General features: G+C 50.5%; 2 protein-coding genes across 2 annotated transcripts in view; one reads left to right on the forward strand and one right to left on the reverse strand.

Annotated features, from left to right (window-relative positions):
- Positions 1-7,894, forward strand: part of TMCO4 (transmembrane and coiled-coil domains 4) — a 37,254-nt gene extending 29,360 nt beyond the window's left edge. Inside the window, exon 13 of the mRNA XM_009646476.2 lies at positions 7,562-7,894. Within this exon, the coding sequence (XP_009644771.1) occupies positions 7,562-7,894 (333 nt within the window). The remainder of the gene's footprint in view (positions 1-7,561) is intronic.
- A 3,254-nt stretch (positions 7,895-11,148) lies between these two features.
- HTR6 (5-hydroxytryptamine receptor 6) lies at positions 11,149-14,236 on the reverse strand. The gene is made up of 3 exons (XM_009646477.1): positions 13,508-14,236; positions 11,837-11,995; positions 11,149-11,568 (listed from the first exon to the last, which is right to left on the reverse strand). The coding sequence occupies exons 1-3, from the start codon at positions 14,234-14,236 to the stop codon at positions 11,149-11,151; spliced, it is 1,308 nt and encodes a 435-aa protein (XP_009644772.1).
- Between the last annotated feature and the right edge of the window lie 1,000 nt (positions 14,237-15,236).

A 15,236-nucleotide genomic window follows, 5' to 3' on the forward strand; every position in this document is an offset into this window, starting at 1 on the left:
GTTGTAGGGAGCGATGAGGGCTCCCCTCAGCCTCCTCTGCTCCAGGCTGAACACCCCCATTTTAGACGTTTACATCTAATACAATTCAGCACACGAAATCTGCTATTCCATTTGAGTAACCAGCAAAGGTTTTATACCATTACGTCTTTCTCCCATGGAGTGTAACTATTTGCATCACTTATCACCTTTTACAGATTTTTTTCTTGCGCTTTACACAGTAGAGCTCCTTGCCTTCAAAAATAGGACTGTTCTTGCAAAGCCAGGCATTGCAGACTCCATTCTTGGAAGGTTTGCAGGGAACAGGTTTGTAGCTGTTGACTTTGCAAGCAGCTATCCCAATCACAGAGACCCTACTCGAGCAAAACTGCCAGCATAAGCAGGAGGAGTTTTCCCTAAGTAGTGTTAATAATGTTTGATTCTGCAAGAGTGGCTGCACAAAGCACGCTGAGGTGAATTAAGGACAGAGAATTTAGCTTTCTAGTTCCTGTCTTATGGTGGAACATGAACACTAATTCTGTATAATTTTTGTGTTCACTTTTGAACTTCATTTCTAACCCCTTCAGCCAACATGGAAAGAAAATTCAGCTGCAACATCCAATTAAAAGTATTAAGCAAAGGGGAGACCAACTTAGCTGGCACATTCTGTACGCAAGGTTTTCTCTTGGAGCACGGTTTCAGCTGACGTGTTTGAGATCTTGCAATTACAACAGCTTGCATTATTGCTATTAGCTGACCGTAGCTGAAATACCGTGAAGCTTATCACTGCCTGCTGCCCCAGTGACACTGGGGTGAGGTAACGTCTTAAACTTGCCTGGTGCAATGGATTTCTAGGAGGTCTTATTGCTAAGGAGAGGTGCTGCACTGCTCCATAGCTGTTGAAATTTCCCAAATGCCCGAGACTTCTTGCCCAGATGCATTATTACCATCAACTGATAATGGAGATTAAGGGATGAATAAACTGAGAACAGCTCATTGTTCCCAACCACGGCAAAAATTCCCTCAGTTAACCAAAAGTGATCTTGTTATGTGGAGTTGAGCTGAGAAGCTGGTTTGAAAGCCACAGAGATGGTGTCGTTTCATCTGCCGAATCTTGTGATTTCCCAGGGCAGGATGGGGAGAGGAAGGGTGATTGGTCCCTTTCAGCATCACAGAGGAGTTGTCCTCTCCTGCAGGCAGGTCCTATTATATCATCCTGATTATGGAGGCTGAATCTCATCTCAGTGTCGTCTGGACAAGGGTCATCTGGGCCCTTGAAAAATTCTCCATAATCCTGGCTTGATCAATATAGCAGACGTTTTGCATCACTAGCAGACAGCTGTCATTTATAATGTCAGATATCTGGGTCCCCCAAGCTATTTTTAGGAACAGTCCCGTTCGATATATCAATCCAGCCTTTATTTTTGGGGATCTCTTCTCCTCTGAGGCCCAAGAGATTATGTTCAAATTATCCCCCAGCGATAATTATGTGCATAGTTTATGCTGGGCCTTTTAAAACATTCTTTATACCATCTAATTTAAATAATTTCCACTTGGATTAGCACCAAAAAATAAGCATTTGATTATAGCCACCTTAAAAGTGAGTGGCATGTTTTGCAATCTTGATGTAGCTAGAGAGACTTTTGCGTGTTCAGACACCAACCTAATAGCTAAGGAAAAGAACCGATTCCACTTCTGGCAGTCGTCAGTGAGAGCACCAGCAAAAAAATAGTCAACAGCAGCTCCGCAAACAGTTGAAAAATTCATGGAAGCAACTTGTTGCCTTCAGCTGGCTGGCTTCATTACCTGTCGGGAGAAGGACACGTGTGAAGGCACCTTTCCCTTGAAACTCTTTCAAGGGCTCTTATTAATTCAGAATTTATGAAGCTCCCTCTTCCTAACTTTGTCCTGCCCGTCATGGCTGATGTACAGCTGCTCTCCATCTTGCTCCCTCAGGGCTCCAGACTTCTAAAACTTAGTTCCTCCATTTGCTTCCTCGGTTTTCTTGTTACATTCTGTATTTCACTCCTCTCCATCATACAGTCCTCTTGGAATTGGTGGAGGGAAATTGAGAGTAAAGCTGGCAGAGTTTTTCAGCAGTGGACGACTCCAGCAAAAAACCCCCAGTGTTCACTCAGAATTTTCAACATTGACATGTTCCCATGGATTGTATCAAAGTTTGATGGAAAAAGGCCTTGGAAAAACTTACTGCATTCATGTGAAACTGGCCCGAGTGCTGTCTGCGGGCAACGTCCCTCAGTTATCGTCCCAGAGGTGAGAATTACTTGATCGATAAGTTGCGGCTGAAAGATGATTGCATGTAAAAATTACAGTCTTGGTCAAGAAATGTCGCTATAATTAAAGGAGAACTTTTACTGGTCAAATTAGTTTTTAAATGAGAATCAAAATAAGAATTGAGTGACTTATTCTATTTACAAGCATTGTAATTGTGCGAAGGGATGATTTAGAAGCAAAGCCTATTAGCTTCAGCTGAACCATGCTCCAATCTTTATTCCATCAGTTTTTCAGAGCAGAAATAGAAACATTAAAGAGGAATAATGCAAATGACATTGACAGTATTTTCCAAATAAATTCAGCTCTATAAAGTTTTCCTCAAATATATTTTTATTGGCTTCTCCTCTGCTGGAAGCCAGGACTGCTCATGCTCAGGATATACCTATAGTGCAAGGGAGGACTTGCCTCAGATGCCAAATTCACATTTTTCAATAAATCTATTTAAATTCCAGCTCCTGAATTAGCCGACGTGTTCACTGTCCTCGCTTTTGGAAAACATCATTCCCTAAGAACCCAAACAGAAGGATTTTATTTCTATTTTAACTTCATTCACCCACAGCCTCTTTCAAGGTTCATTTAATGTTCTTCTGGTTCTCACTGTGGGCATCTTCTCTGCCGTGGCCTTTGCCAGCTCCAGCCGTATTTCCCTGCCTGAGCAGCACTAGGTCTTTGCCGTAAACTTTCAGAAAACTGTGGAAAGCAGATAGGACATTTTCTGCCAGGCTGAATGCCCTCTGTCATGCAAGACGTACCCAGCGCTCTGAATTAAGGCTTACGCTGAGATGTGGGAATAACTCTGACCGGAGGAGCCTGCCAGCTTGGCAGAGATGACTGCGTTTTGAGTGATAACCTGGCATAGCTTGGGAGTCCTCTAATCAATCAGTCTTTGCCACCATCTGGCAGAGGAGGGCTGCACGGGTTTGGGGGCAGGATCCAGGACTGAGGATTTTTTGGAAAGCAAGAGCAGCATTTGAGTTTCTTCCCTTCTTTCCCAATGCTACCCCAAAACCAGCTGGCAGTTCATTTCAGAGTGCAGGGTTGCACTCCGGTTCTCTTCCTGAACGATAAATTCACTGCCGCTTATGGAAATGGGAAAAGAACCTAAGAGCTGAACTGGCAATAACAAAAGTTGCTGAGCTGGCTCTATTGAGATATGCCACCCGGAGGCGGTTTGCATTTCATTATGTGTGCACACAAAGTGTCTGACACACCAGCGGGGAAGAAAGGGCTGCTGAAAAGTGAGGTGTGATTATTATCTGAGCTTTAGAAACTGCAGCTCACTCTGTTAACTCATTCACCCCCCACAAAACACCGATTTCTAATAAAACCAATAGCATTTGTCAAAAGGGAATAAAAAAAAAGGTCTGGAGAGATATTTTAAGTTGAGGGTATCTTTTACCTGCAGGATAAAGTTGCTCTTTGGACATGACAGGCTCAAAACAAATGAAAGAGGTGAAATTCTCAGCCGTATTGATGACCTGCACTCCTGTGAACCTGCGCATCCTCTGCTCACACTGCAGTCATTCTTGCTCCTCAGTAATTCTCTGTGAATCCACAGGACGAGGAGGAAGACACAGCCCAGCTGCTCTGTCCTTTATCTCTCCCTGCAGGTAGCAGAAAGGCCGAGGGACTTTTGCGTGAGCTCTCGCAGATTACACGGCCCTGCAAACAGCTCTGCGAGCCGTGCCAGGCTTCGGAGCAGGCGTGTGCTCTTTGTGTTGGCCGCTTGGGATCGGTGCGGGAGGTCTTTTTGAAGGAAACTGGACAGGATCTTAAAACGGTTGGCTCTGGAGTGAGCAAAGGCTTCCTCTGCCATATTGAGCAGAGCAATGTCATTGTCATACCCCGTGTTGTGATGGAGTAGGAGTCTTGCCTGTGCTCATGTGAGTCCATGGCAGAGCCAGGATCGTATGTAGTACCTCCTTTCTCCCAGGTCCTTTCTCTGTCCACCACTTGGCAGGCTCCCCAGGCATCCCCTCTGGGCTTCGGGGTACACCTTGCGTTCCTATAGCTCAAAACCTGAGAGAAGTTGGGATTCTTCCTCTGTCCCAAAGAGCTGGATGGATCCTGTGTTGGTGCTTTATCTGTTCTTTCACAATGCTGGGGAAAAACAACTACAAAGGCAATTGAGTGGAGCTGTGGAGATTGCACCGGCTTACTGCTAATGGAGAGAGCTGCGTGGTAACTGCAAATTGCTTCCATTATCGTCTCTTCTCAGGCACGCTGATCTCTGTCCCCTGTCCCTCTCTGCCTAGAGCTGCCACCGTTAATACTGAGAGCAGCATCTGTGCCACAGAGCTCACAGCTCGCCTTGGTACAGCGACCACCAGTGGGTTCGCTGCAGGCCCAGGGGTGGCGTTATTTGTTTTCAAAGCTCCCGTAAATTGAACTGTGTTCTGTGTTTTTATGACACCGTAACCAGAGGCTCTCATTGTACCAAATAAAAAGACTTCCATTTGAATTTAATAGATGCAGCTGATTATGCTCAATGACATTTTTGACACTTCTGGGTGGATTTGAACTTGAAAACCTTTCCAAGCTTACTGAACTGACGGCTCCTTTCAGCTGACTGATCCATCCACCTGAACAATCTGTAGTCCTTCGGAGATCTTCCTGTGTGGTGCTGTAGTCCTGCAGCAGAACTAGCGATGTAGGCAGCTGGCTTGTGTTTTCCAATGAATCAAAGCAACCATAAAATCAGATACAACGGGGGAGAAGTCACCTAAGCACACGAATAAACCTACCCTACTGCTTTCATTTCCTTATAACAACCATAAATATTATTTGCTTTGGTTACAAGGCACTTTTCTATTCCACGTATTCTGAAATTCCTCCTGCACTTTGTTCCGACAAATATTCAAACAATTCTTGATTTCCCTTTCAAGTTTTTATTGTCCCTTACAATGTTTTAGATGTTACCGTCCCTTCTCCAGTAGAGCCTACTCAGTGGAGGAATTAGGTTTTCAGATTGCAGATGAAAGGGGCTTTTGAGAGCTGGAGTTGCTGAATTTTCCCACCAGGATGGCTTCACAGCTTTCAAGCAGCAGGGCAATTTGTTCGCCCTTCTTTTGCTGCCAGCTCAGTACTTAATGTCACGGTATAGCAGAGGAAGAGTCCTGCCTCTTGCGCTTCTCAGGACTTGCACTGGTCTGGCTTTATGGAATCCTCTCCTGGGCCATCCTGGAAACAGAAGTGAGTTTCCTCTGAAGAGATTTAGACCCGCAGCAAGGGACGGACTCTCAGCTTCTCTTTTAGCTGCACAAGGAGAGGCTCAGCCCTTCAGAATTGCTCATACCCAGCGTCTCTCAGTGGTCGTGGTGCTCAAGGAAGAGGAATTCCCCGTTGTTTTAGTGGAAGCTGATGGATATTGAGTTATGAAAATCCGGTCCTTAGGGCGGCAGAGATTTGTTCTCTCTGACTAACGACTAGGTAACGTAACAGGCTGAGAAATCCTGGAGCGCTGACCAGGGCAGGTAGGTTGTGATGTAGAGGTTTCAGAGTACAGCAAACCAAGAGACTTCAGCAACCCCTCCCAGTAGGTCCATTGCCTTCTCTCTCTCCACCTTGTCCAATGCTGTGCTCTTTTCTTTCTTTAGCACCAAGCCCCCCTGCTGAGTAGTAAAAGGTTCGTACTTTTTTGGAGAACAATGTACACATCTTAACAGCCAGTCTATTAGTCTTTCAATGGTTATTTTAATTAACTAATCTGTTCAAAACATCAAGAGCCTGTTGAGCCATCTGGACTGATTAAAGTCGCATATTGCATTACTAATGTGCTGATTAAATCCTTCATTTTGCTCCGAGTCCCAAGTGCATCCAAATGTTACCACTCAAAAGCTGCTTCACGCAAACAGCTTGGAGGTTTGAATTTTGCCCATGTGGGAAAGGAAGCTTCCTTTAGGTTTGGGGAGAGGTGCGCCAGTAACCCTGGCTGCTGGCACAGCGAGGAAGGACTGCCTGGGTCGCAGCCAGCCTCTCGGACTGAGCTAGCAGGGAGGTGAGCCGAGCCAGGTCTGCGTTTCTTTGCAGAGCTGGGTTTCTTTGCAGAGCTCTGCAAATTGCTCTTACAGTCTTGTACAAGCAGAGAGCCCCTGCCCGGGCACTCGGACATGCGTCTGGGAAGCAGGAAACCTGGGACTGTGGTGTCTGGTATTCCCTGCGGTGGAAATTCCCTAATTACTAGCAAGATTTGGGAAAACAAGAGGAGGTGTTGCCTGAGACAGCTTTTGAGCTGGGTCAGGAAGGATTTAAACTGTTAGGAATAGAATTTACCCAAGATGCTAAAATATCTCAGGGTGCAAATCAAACCCCTTAATCTTTGCTGAAATCTACAGGCCAGCTGGTGAGCGTGCCATCAGAATAGCCTCGCCTCCGCCTGACCGCACTTTCCTCTCCACAGAAAAACCCACTATAAATCCTCCTCGTGCTCACACGCGCTTCCTCCCATTGTGGCTGTGAGTACAACAGCAAAGGGGATCTGAGGGCTGCTCTCCGGTAGAGTCTCTGCTGGCGTTAACTTGAAAGGCTCAACTTGCACAGGACACCTGAACCAGAGGCGGCAGTTTCTGCCCTTCCAGCCAGGGAGCCTTTGCCATATGACAATGAAAACCTTCAGAGGAGGCTTTCTCTCCCCACTGTGCCCTGACCAAAAGAGTGCATTCCAACACCCACCTCAGAAGGGTTTATCTTACCATGGAAATCACCTTACAATAGAAATGTGTGGTGTTTTGCGCATATTGTTGACTTTAATTCGGTTTAGGAGCCCATAACTCCCAGGCTCCCGGTTTGATATGGTGTGGGGCAGATCAGTGGTGCCTTCCAGCCAAGAACCTTAACACACCTGGTAGCTGTCGTGAGAGTTAACTACTGTATCCTAATGTAAATAAGATAATCTTTGCTTTTACAAAGGAGCTAAGGCACGGGGAGGACGTGTGAATTAGCAGAGAACAGGGAGTTGAACTGAGGCAGCTTGTGTCCTACCTGGGCGTCTCTCACCACGACAGATCACCTCCTCTCTTAACCCTGTGGCACCCAGAATCTGGGGGGTTGTGACTCGGCAATGTCCAAGCATACACATCTTAAGAGGAAAAGTAATCCGGCAGCAGCGTGTGCCACAAAGGGTGCAGCCAGCTGGGGTTATTCACTGCCTTTTTCAAACCTCATTCTTTCAGCCTTTCAGAGCTAAAACCAAGTCTCACGGCAGCCATGGCTTTTGAGATGAAGGCCTTGCCTGAGCTGGATTCCCCGCTGGCTTCCCCACTAACAGGACTCTTCTTGTTGTTGCTTGCAGGTAAACGGCCACCTGGACTACATGAAGCAAATGGACACAATCCTAAAAGCTGTGGGCATTAAAACCAAGGAATGTCAGCTGGAAGAGAAGGGCAGTGGCAGTCTTTTCTCCCCTCTAGCCAAGAAATCACAGCAGGCAGCAGGCAGTGAGACTCAGGAAGAGGAAAACACGGTGCGAGAGGAGAACGCGGCTGACAGTGAGGCTCTCCCAGCCGGCCATGCTCACCGCTGCGATTCCCCCCACTGTCTCTTGAGAGAAACCTCGCTCCCCTGCCCAGACCTTTCGAACAGCGGGGACAGCGAGGAACAGGCAGTGGGCAAAGGAGCAAGTTAGAGCTCTTCATGTTGGGCAGAGATGCTGCGCCAGCACCAAAACCGCTTTCGAAGCACCATCCCTTGCACTGGGATGCCCAGAGGAGCATCGGTAGAGCCGGCAGAGGTGTAGCTGCAGTTTTCCGACCCTTCTGAGAGCCTGGAGCGTGGCACCGGTGTGTCCCTGGATCAAAGCTTTCAGAGCAGCTGCCCACAGCATCTCCCATGGACGAGAAAGGGCTGAGTCCTGCCTGAATCAGCGTTGCTCCTCAGGAAGCAGTGGCACTTCCCTCCTCACACAAACTGGGTTTATTCTTGAGGGAAGCAGCTGTCTCCATTCGGGACGCTGTCTCTGCTGTATAACTCCCGGGAAAGCAGGTGCCTCTGGGGGTATTTTTAAGCCTATCATGGAGCGGGGCTCGTCACTAGGGAATTAAAAACCTTTTTCCACCAGTGGTTGATTTAGGCTTTGGTTTTCATGTCAGCAGGCGTGTTGCAGGCTCTGGCTGCCCGGCTATCTACCTCTCGGCGTCCAAGCTTCGGCTCTTTTAACTGGGGAGGCAGGAGGCTCAGGGTACCTGGCTTCTTTCCCCCGTCTGCCGCCGGTTTGCTGCCAGGGCTTGGGCACTTTCCAACCGACAAGACTGTTTCCCTATCTGCAAGCTGAGGGCGATGAGTGTTCGAGGCCTCATTGCTATTAGAAACATGCTTTGAGTCCCTAGGTGAAAGACAGCAGAAGAAACAGAGTGGGCTTTTTATGATTTATTACTTTGTGAAACTTCCTCCCAGGCTTTGCAAGCCAGCAACCCACAGAGACTTTCGTTTTGTGTCCCACACACATCTCCAGCCTTAAAAGCCCCCTCCAGATGGGTTTTTAATTGGCTTAGGATAAAACCAATACTTGGCATAGGATAAACACAAATCTGTTTTGATTTCTACCTCCTTCCGTAAAAGCGAATTGGCATCCACTCTCTTCTCCCTCAGTCTCAAACCGGAGGGAGGGACACTGCTGTACATCCCCTGCCATGCAGAGTCTCCCAAAACCATATGGGACTGATCCACATCTTCCATAAAAGGTCCTTTTCTGGCCTATTTTGCCACTGAGCCCAAGAAAACGCAATCTAGCAGGAACGTGGTGGGAGGATCAACCCCCTCCTGAGAACACCTCTGTGTTACTCCGCTTTAAAACAAGTGCTGGTTGGTATAAATCCCACATCCAGGTCAGGAAGCTCTTGTTGACCCACAAGAGGGGAAACGTCGCGACAGCAACTCCTGATCTCGGTTTGCATGGAGTCCTCCTCCTCTCGCCCCGTTCCAGCAGCCGGTTTAATAACCACCTCTTTCTGCTAACCTGACCTGCAGGTTATTTCTCCCGAAGTTGCAAACATGGCTGCTTCTGGGGGCAGCACCGTGACCTGGCAGTGTGCAAGCAGCTTTGGGTACGGTGCCTGGCTTTTGCCCTCCCAATTCCTGCCACCAAGCGGGGGCTCAGACCTGCTCAGCCCTGGTTCTGGAGTGGTGGGAGACATCTCCAGGACAGGCTACAGGATCCCACAGTTCCACTGGTGGGTGTTGGTGCCGCTGGCTGCAGGAAAGGGATGCAATTTCTCTACCGCATGAGAGGATTTGTCCACAAGCAAATGCCTTGTTATGAAGAATTGGCTCGATGAGAGAGTAACGCGTTATTGCTTTTGAGCATTTGGCTCGGAGAAGCGGTCCCTCTTGTCCATGCCTGCTGACTTGGCTCCCTAAAGGACTTTCAGAGTTCATCGTGTATTTTTCTACTTCTTTTTAACTGGAGTTGTAGTCAAAGTGTGGTTTTATAACAAATCCAGGCGTGGAAGGATATCCGTATTTATCTTCATGCTCGATATCAAACCCAAGTTACCTGTCCCTGGATACCTGGCAAAAATGCGTTAAACGCTTTGATGTTTGAACCTGTGCTCAGTCCCCCGTCTGTCACGGTCATTTGTCACGGGCCGCTGGGCCGGCCGTAGGTTGCAAGAGGATTTGTAGGAAATAAATGTCACGTTAGTCATAAACCCACTTGTTGTTCAGTTCTGGAACATACGTGGGCAACGTGGAATGAAAACGAATGAGATTTGCTTGGCGTGTGGCTGCTTCCTCCAGCATCCTGCACCCCAGGGACGCTTTGTGTTCGTTTGTATAATCGTGAGCTTCAGGAGCACAATCAAACTCATTAGTGTGAGCTCGGAAATAGGGTACGAGTCCAGGGAGGGCAGAGCAACTGACTACCAACCCATCTCTGCATCTGAAAGGCACTTGAGGAAGAATTTACTAAAAGCATTTGCTGTTTTATTTTTATTTTTAAGTGCCCACTTGCTACCTAACTCGCTGTTCTCTCTGCTTATGGTGGGGGGGCTGGTTTTTTCATTTGGAGACATTGCATCGTCTAAAAATCGACGGATTGTCGGAGCAAAGTATAATGGTCATATGCCAAAAATAGGAAGCTGTAGGATGAAATCTCAAGGGAAGCTTTTTCCGTTCCTTACTACTGTCAGGATACCCATAGAGCCACAAACAAGTCAAACACCCACACCCTCGCTGAATACCCAAAAAGCAGCGTTGAACATTTTGCATCAAATTCAGTCCCCCGTAGTGCTGGCTGTTGGTGACTAAACACGATGGCTTCACTGTGTTGCAGCTCGCATCTTTCGCAGGAATCCGGGGCAGATACGGCCCAGGTCGGGCGAGGAAATGAAACTGCGAGAAGCCGTGGTGTTCTGTGGACTGAAGCAGCCCCAAACCTCTTGGCCGTGAGTCGTGGGATGTGGTTTTCACCAGTCCTCTGGGTGAGAGAGAGGTGATCTGAACTGTGTGAGAGGAAGCTTAAAACCAAGCCTTGGTTTAAGTACAGGGAGACATAGGCTTGCAGGAGGGTCTGGAGTCCGGGGTTCAGACTAACTGGTGATGAAAAGGCCACGAGAAGCGGCTGTCGGAGAAGGGTGAGGGATTGGTGACAGTGAGCAAAGGAGGGATGGGAAGGGAGAGAAGGAGGGCAGAGTAATTCAGCAGTAAAACGTGGCTTTGTGCTGCCCAGACCCGCAGAAGTGCTCGGTGACGGCGTCTTCTCCAGGGAGACGCACGGTGCTTTTGAAGGGGGCGTTGAGCAGCCACATGTGGACAGGGAGACGTCGTGTGGCAAATTGGCCCTCTGGAGAGTTCGCGTTGGGCTGGGGGATCCTTCCCAGCACACAGAGGTCCGTGACCCTCCCTCAGCATCTCCCCCGGCCGCAGCCCCACCGACGCCCTCACTCAAGCCACGGGGGTGCCGAGCTGCTTGCGCTGCACCTCCGCATCCGGGGGCTCCACCTCAAAGATGTTGACCAAGCGGGCACCGGGGGCTGGGAGAGCCAGGGGGCCCTCGCTGGCCAGCAGCAGGCTGGGTTCGTTCCCCAGCGCCCCGGAGTTGACCGAGTCGGTCTCAGCCTGCAAGGTGAGGACGTTCTTGAGGGATGTGGCAGCGCGGGGTCCGCTGTTGGAGTTCCTCATGGAGAGGGAGATGGCGCTGGGACGGGGCTCCCCCGAGCGCCGGCAGCAGGGCAGGTATTTGCCCATGGCCCTCTTGAAGTCCCTCATGAAGAGCGGGTAGATGATGGGGTTCATGGTGCTGTTGCAGTACCCCAGCCAGGTGAGCACATCGAAGAAGCCGGCCGGGACGCAGCCGCAGACTGCCTGGGGGAGGGACACAGCAAGGGTTAGCAGCATCTCCCACCCCAGCCCCGATCCAGAGCCGTTTCCCAGGCATCCCAGCATTTTCCTTTCAAAGGAGCCCTCCAAAACCCTTTTGAAGGGTTGGTCCTTGCTGTTGCTCCCTGGGGAAATTGCATCTTTGGTCCCAGAGGCTTCCCAGCAGGACCTGCAGGTGCCTAAGATTGAACCCAGCTGGATTCAAAGTGAAAAGCTTTTGAAAACCCAACAATACCCACCCCCAAGTGCTTACCTGCGTCACGTTGGTGACGAAGAAGGGGAGCCAAGCCACGAAGAACATGCCCAGGAGGATGCCCAGCGTCAGGCTGGCCTTCAGCGCCTTCTTGCTGTGCTTGTTGGCGAACCTCCTGCTCTCGCTGCCAGCCGCGGGCTGGCTTGGGGCACGGGGAACCTGCAGCGGGAGACGGGGCAGTGAGCCAGCGCTTCCCCCCGGGACGGAGCCGCCGGCACTGGCGCCAGCCTCCTGCCCAAGAAAAGCGGCGTTTGGTGCTGCAAATCCCGCAGAAAACCTGGCCGTTACTACTCTTCTCATAAGGGGCGGAGGATGGCGCACACCGCAGTCCCTGAACCGTGAATCGGGAAGAGGAAACACAACATTGAGAGTATTTTTATTTTTTTACTGTGAAATAGGGGCTTTATCATTAAGATGCTTCTTTTAGACAAAAGTCCAACTCAATGTTTTGGTGAGGATAAAGCATGCCCTAAAGAGGCAGCTCTGGCTGCTGATTAGAGCAGCAAACTAATTATATTTTTAAAAGCAGGACACCAGCCCTTCCAGCCTACAAACACCATAACTAACGCCGTCCTCTATCCACTCCTGCAATCTGAAATTCATTTGTTATCTCAGCCCTCGGCTGTAATGAAGTGAGGCCCCATTGCCACTCAGCTTCCTGCCCCCAAAAGAACAAAAATCTGAAAGATTCATCTAAAGAGATGAAATTCGAGGGTTCCCCGGCTGACTCCTCCTTTTCAGCTCACCCTGAGACGATTCGGGGCTCCTAGGAATCTGCTGGGTCACGGCAAGTTGTGTTTGTAGAATCCAAAAACCTGGCATCCAGGGGTGGGGTGGGGGAAATAAACATTTTTATGGTATTGTCCGTTTATTCTTTGATTATCATTTTCCTTTGGAACGTCTGATAGCTCTTGTCATGTGTGGGAGAGCTGGCTGGGTCAGAGCCTCCTGGCTCCCTTCTTAAAAGAGAGAGAACAACAAACTAAATCAAGGTATTTAAAGGCAATTAAGTTTGTCTTTTCCCCGTGGATTATGAGGTCAATAAAGCCTATTATGAGGAATTAAAGCTGTTAGATTTAGGGGCAATTACCTTCTCCCGGAGAAAGACAAACAAGCGCAGCCACGTTTTGGTTATAAAACCCACACGTGCTGGTTTAACCCGAAATCGAGTAAGGAAGTACCTTGCGGTTCCCATGATCCACCAGGTGACAAAAATAGAAGCCGGCTCTCCAAAATGAGCTGCTCTTCAGAATTTGGTATTTGCTGTTATTTAAGCTCCTTCTCCCCCATACATCTCACGCCCACCATGGCCAAGATTTACGAGTGGAAAGTCAGGTAAGATTAAAACTCCCTGGGATGACGCTAGCCAGGAGGGGGCAAAGCTGCATTTATTTTGCTCTGCTGAGCACTGTCGCCTGTATCTTAACTTATTTCTCTGCATCTGCTCGTGTTGTTCCTGTGCTCCTGAAGAGCCCACCATTGCTGGGACAGGACATGGGGCACCTCCGAGGACACCGCAGAGCCACTGTCCTCCTGTCACGGAGGTGGGTGTTGCCCAGAATCTCCCCCCCTGCAGTCTGGTTGCCAAAGCCCTTTGCCCCAAGGCCATCCCGAAGGCAGAAACACCCCAGGCACCCAAACCAAGCAGCAACGTCCCTGTGGCCACCTTACCTGCGGCGTGGTCTCGTCGGTGGTGGTGGTGGCCACATTGGAGGCGAGGGAAGCCACCTGCACCGCTTGCTTGCGGGCTGCCAGGAGGATGCGGCAGTAGGTGAAGGAGATGGCGGCGGATGGGAGGAAGAAAGTCAGGCAGGAGGCCACCAAAGCGTAGGGCAAGCTGACCAGAAGCCGGCACTGGTCCTCGTCCCCCTGGGAGGTGACGTTTGGGGACCGGACCTCGAATTCCAGCTCGTGCCAACCCATCTTTATGGGCAGGAAGGAGGCCAGAGCAGCCAAGGTCCAGGTGGCCAGGATGAGCCAGAGGGCTCTGCAGGAGGTCATTCGCAGCTTGTATTTGAGGGGGGAGATGATGAGCAGGTAGCGGTCCAAGCTGATGACGCAGAGGTTGAGGATGGAGGCGCTGCAGCACATGACGTCGAAGGAGTACCAGAGGGAGCAGAAGTCTCCCCGCAGCACCCAGCGGCCATAGAGCTGGTTGAGCATGGCCGGGGGCATGACCACCAGCCCCACCATCAGGTCGGACATGAAGAGGGACACCAGGAAGTAGTTGGAGGTGTTGCGGAGGGAGCGCTGGGTGACGATGAGGAGGATGAGGAGGAAGTTCCCCGCCGTGGTCAGCAGGATGATGAAGCAAAGGAAAGCGGCCACCCAGCTGCTCCCCACCAGCAGCGAGCGCTCCCCCAGCACGCTGGCATTGGGAGCCCCCAAAACACCCTCCATGAGGAGCCGGGCGGCAGGGCTGGCTCCGGAGCTGGGGGAACCTTCTCCGGCTGTGACCCGTGCTAGGTGATCATGGCCGGAGCCAGCACCAGGGGAAGAAGGACCATCCCTCTCTCTCTGCTCTGTGTCCGTCCTCCTTCCTCCTCTCCTCCTCCTCTCCCTCTCTTCCCCCACTCTCTGTCTTCACTGGCAATCAGGGCAGAGCGACATTCCCGGGAGCCGATCAGCAGTAGCAAGATTCCCCTCCCTGTTACTCACAGCCAGGCATTTCCTTGTCCCTGCAAATCCCCCTGTGCTGGGATGTCCCTGGACGCTGCTTCTGGATGCTGGGGATGCTCTGGATGCCAGAATGCTCGAGATGCCAGGGATGCTCTGGATGTGCTGATGTTCTGGATGTGCTGAACCAGGGAATAATCTGGACCCCAGGATGCTCTGGATGCTGGGATGCTCTGGACGCCAGGATACTTCAGGTGCTGTGGATGCTCTGGATCCCAGGATGCTCCAGATGCTAGGGATGCTCTGGACCCAGGATACTCTGGATGCTGGGGAGGCTCTGGATCCCAGGATGTTTCAGATGCTGGGGATGCTCTGGACCCCCAAGGCTCAGCTCTCTCCCCCCAGGCTGGGCTTGGCTACCTGCAGAGCTCTGTCCCCTGGGGCCCCACGAAGCAGCTCGGTGCCTGAGCTCTGCTGCGGCTGCAGCCAGAGCCAGCGAGAGGCAGAGCAGCCCTGAGGCGAGCACGGGGATGCTCCCAGCCAAGCTCGCCTGCGAGGAGGAAGATGCAACACGCAGGAGTGTGGGAAGGTGTCCTCACCCCGGCAGAGGTGCGTCCGGCGTGCAGGGGTGCGGGTGTGTGCATGTGTGTGTGCAGGTGCCGGCCAGACTTTTACCTGCTGCTCTGTGATGCACAGAAAAGGATGCAGAAATGCCGATTCGGAGGAGGTGGGGCTGGGGGGGGGGAGAGGAGGAGATGAAATTAAATGCTAATGAAAACAAGGA

This window comes from Egretta garzetta, unplaced genomic scaffold (assembly GCF_000687185.1).
Source record: "Egretta garzetta isolate BGI_Z169 unplaced genomic scaffold, ASM68718v1 scaffold69, whole genome shotgun sequence".
NCBI lineage: Eukaryota > Metazoa > Chordata > Aves > Pelecaniformes > Ardeidae > Egretta > Egretta garzetta.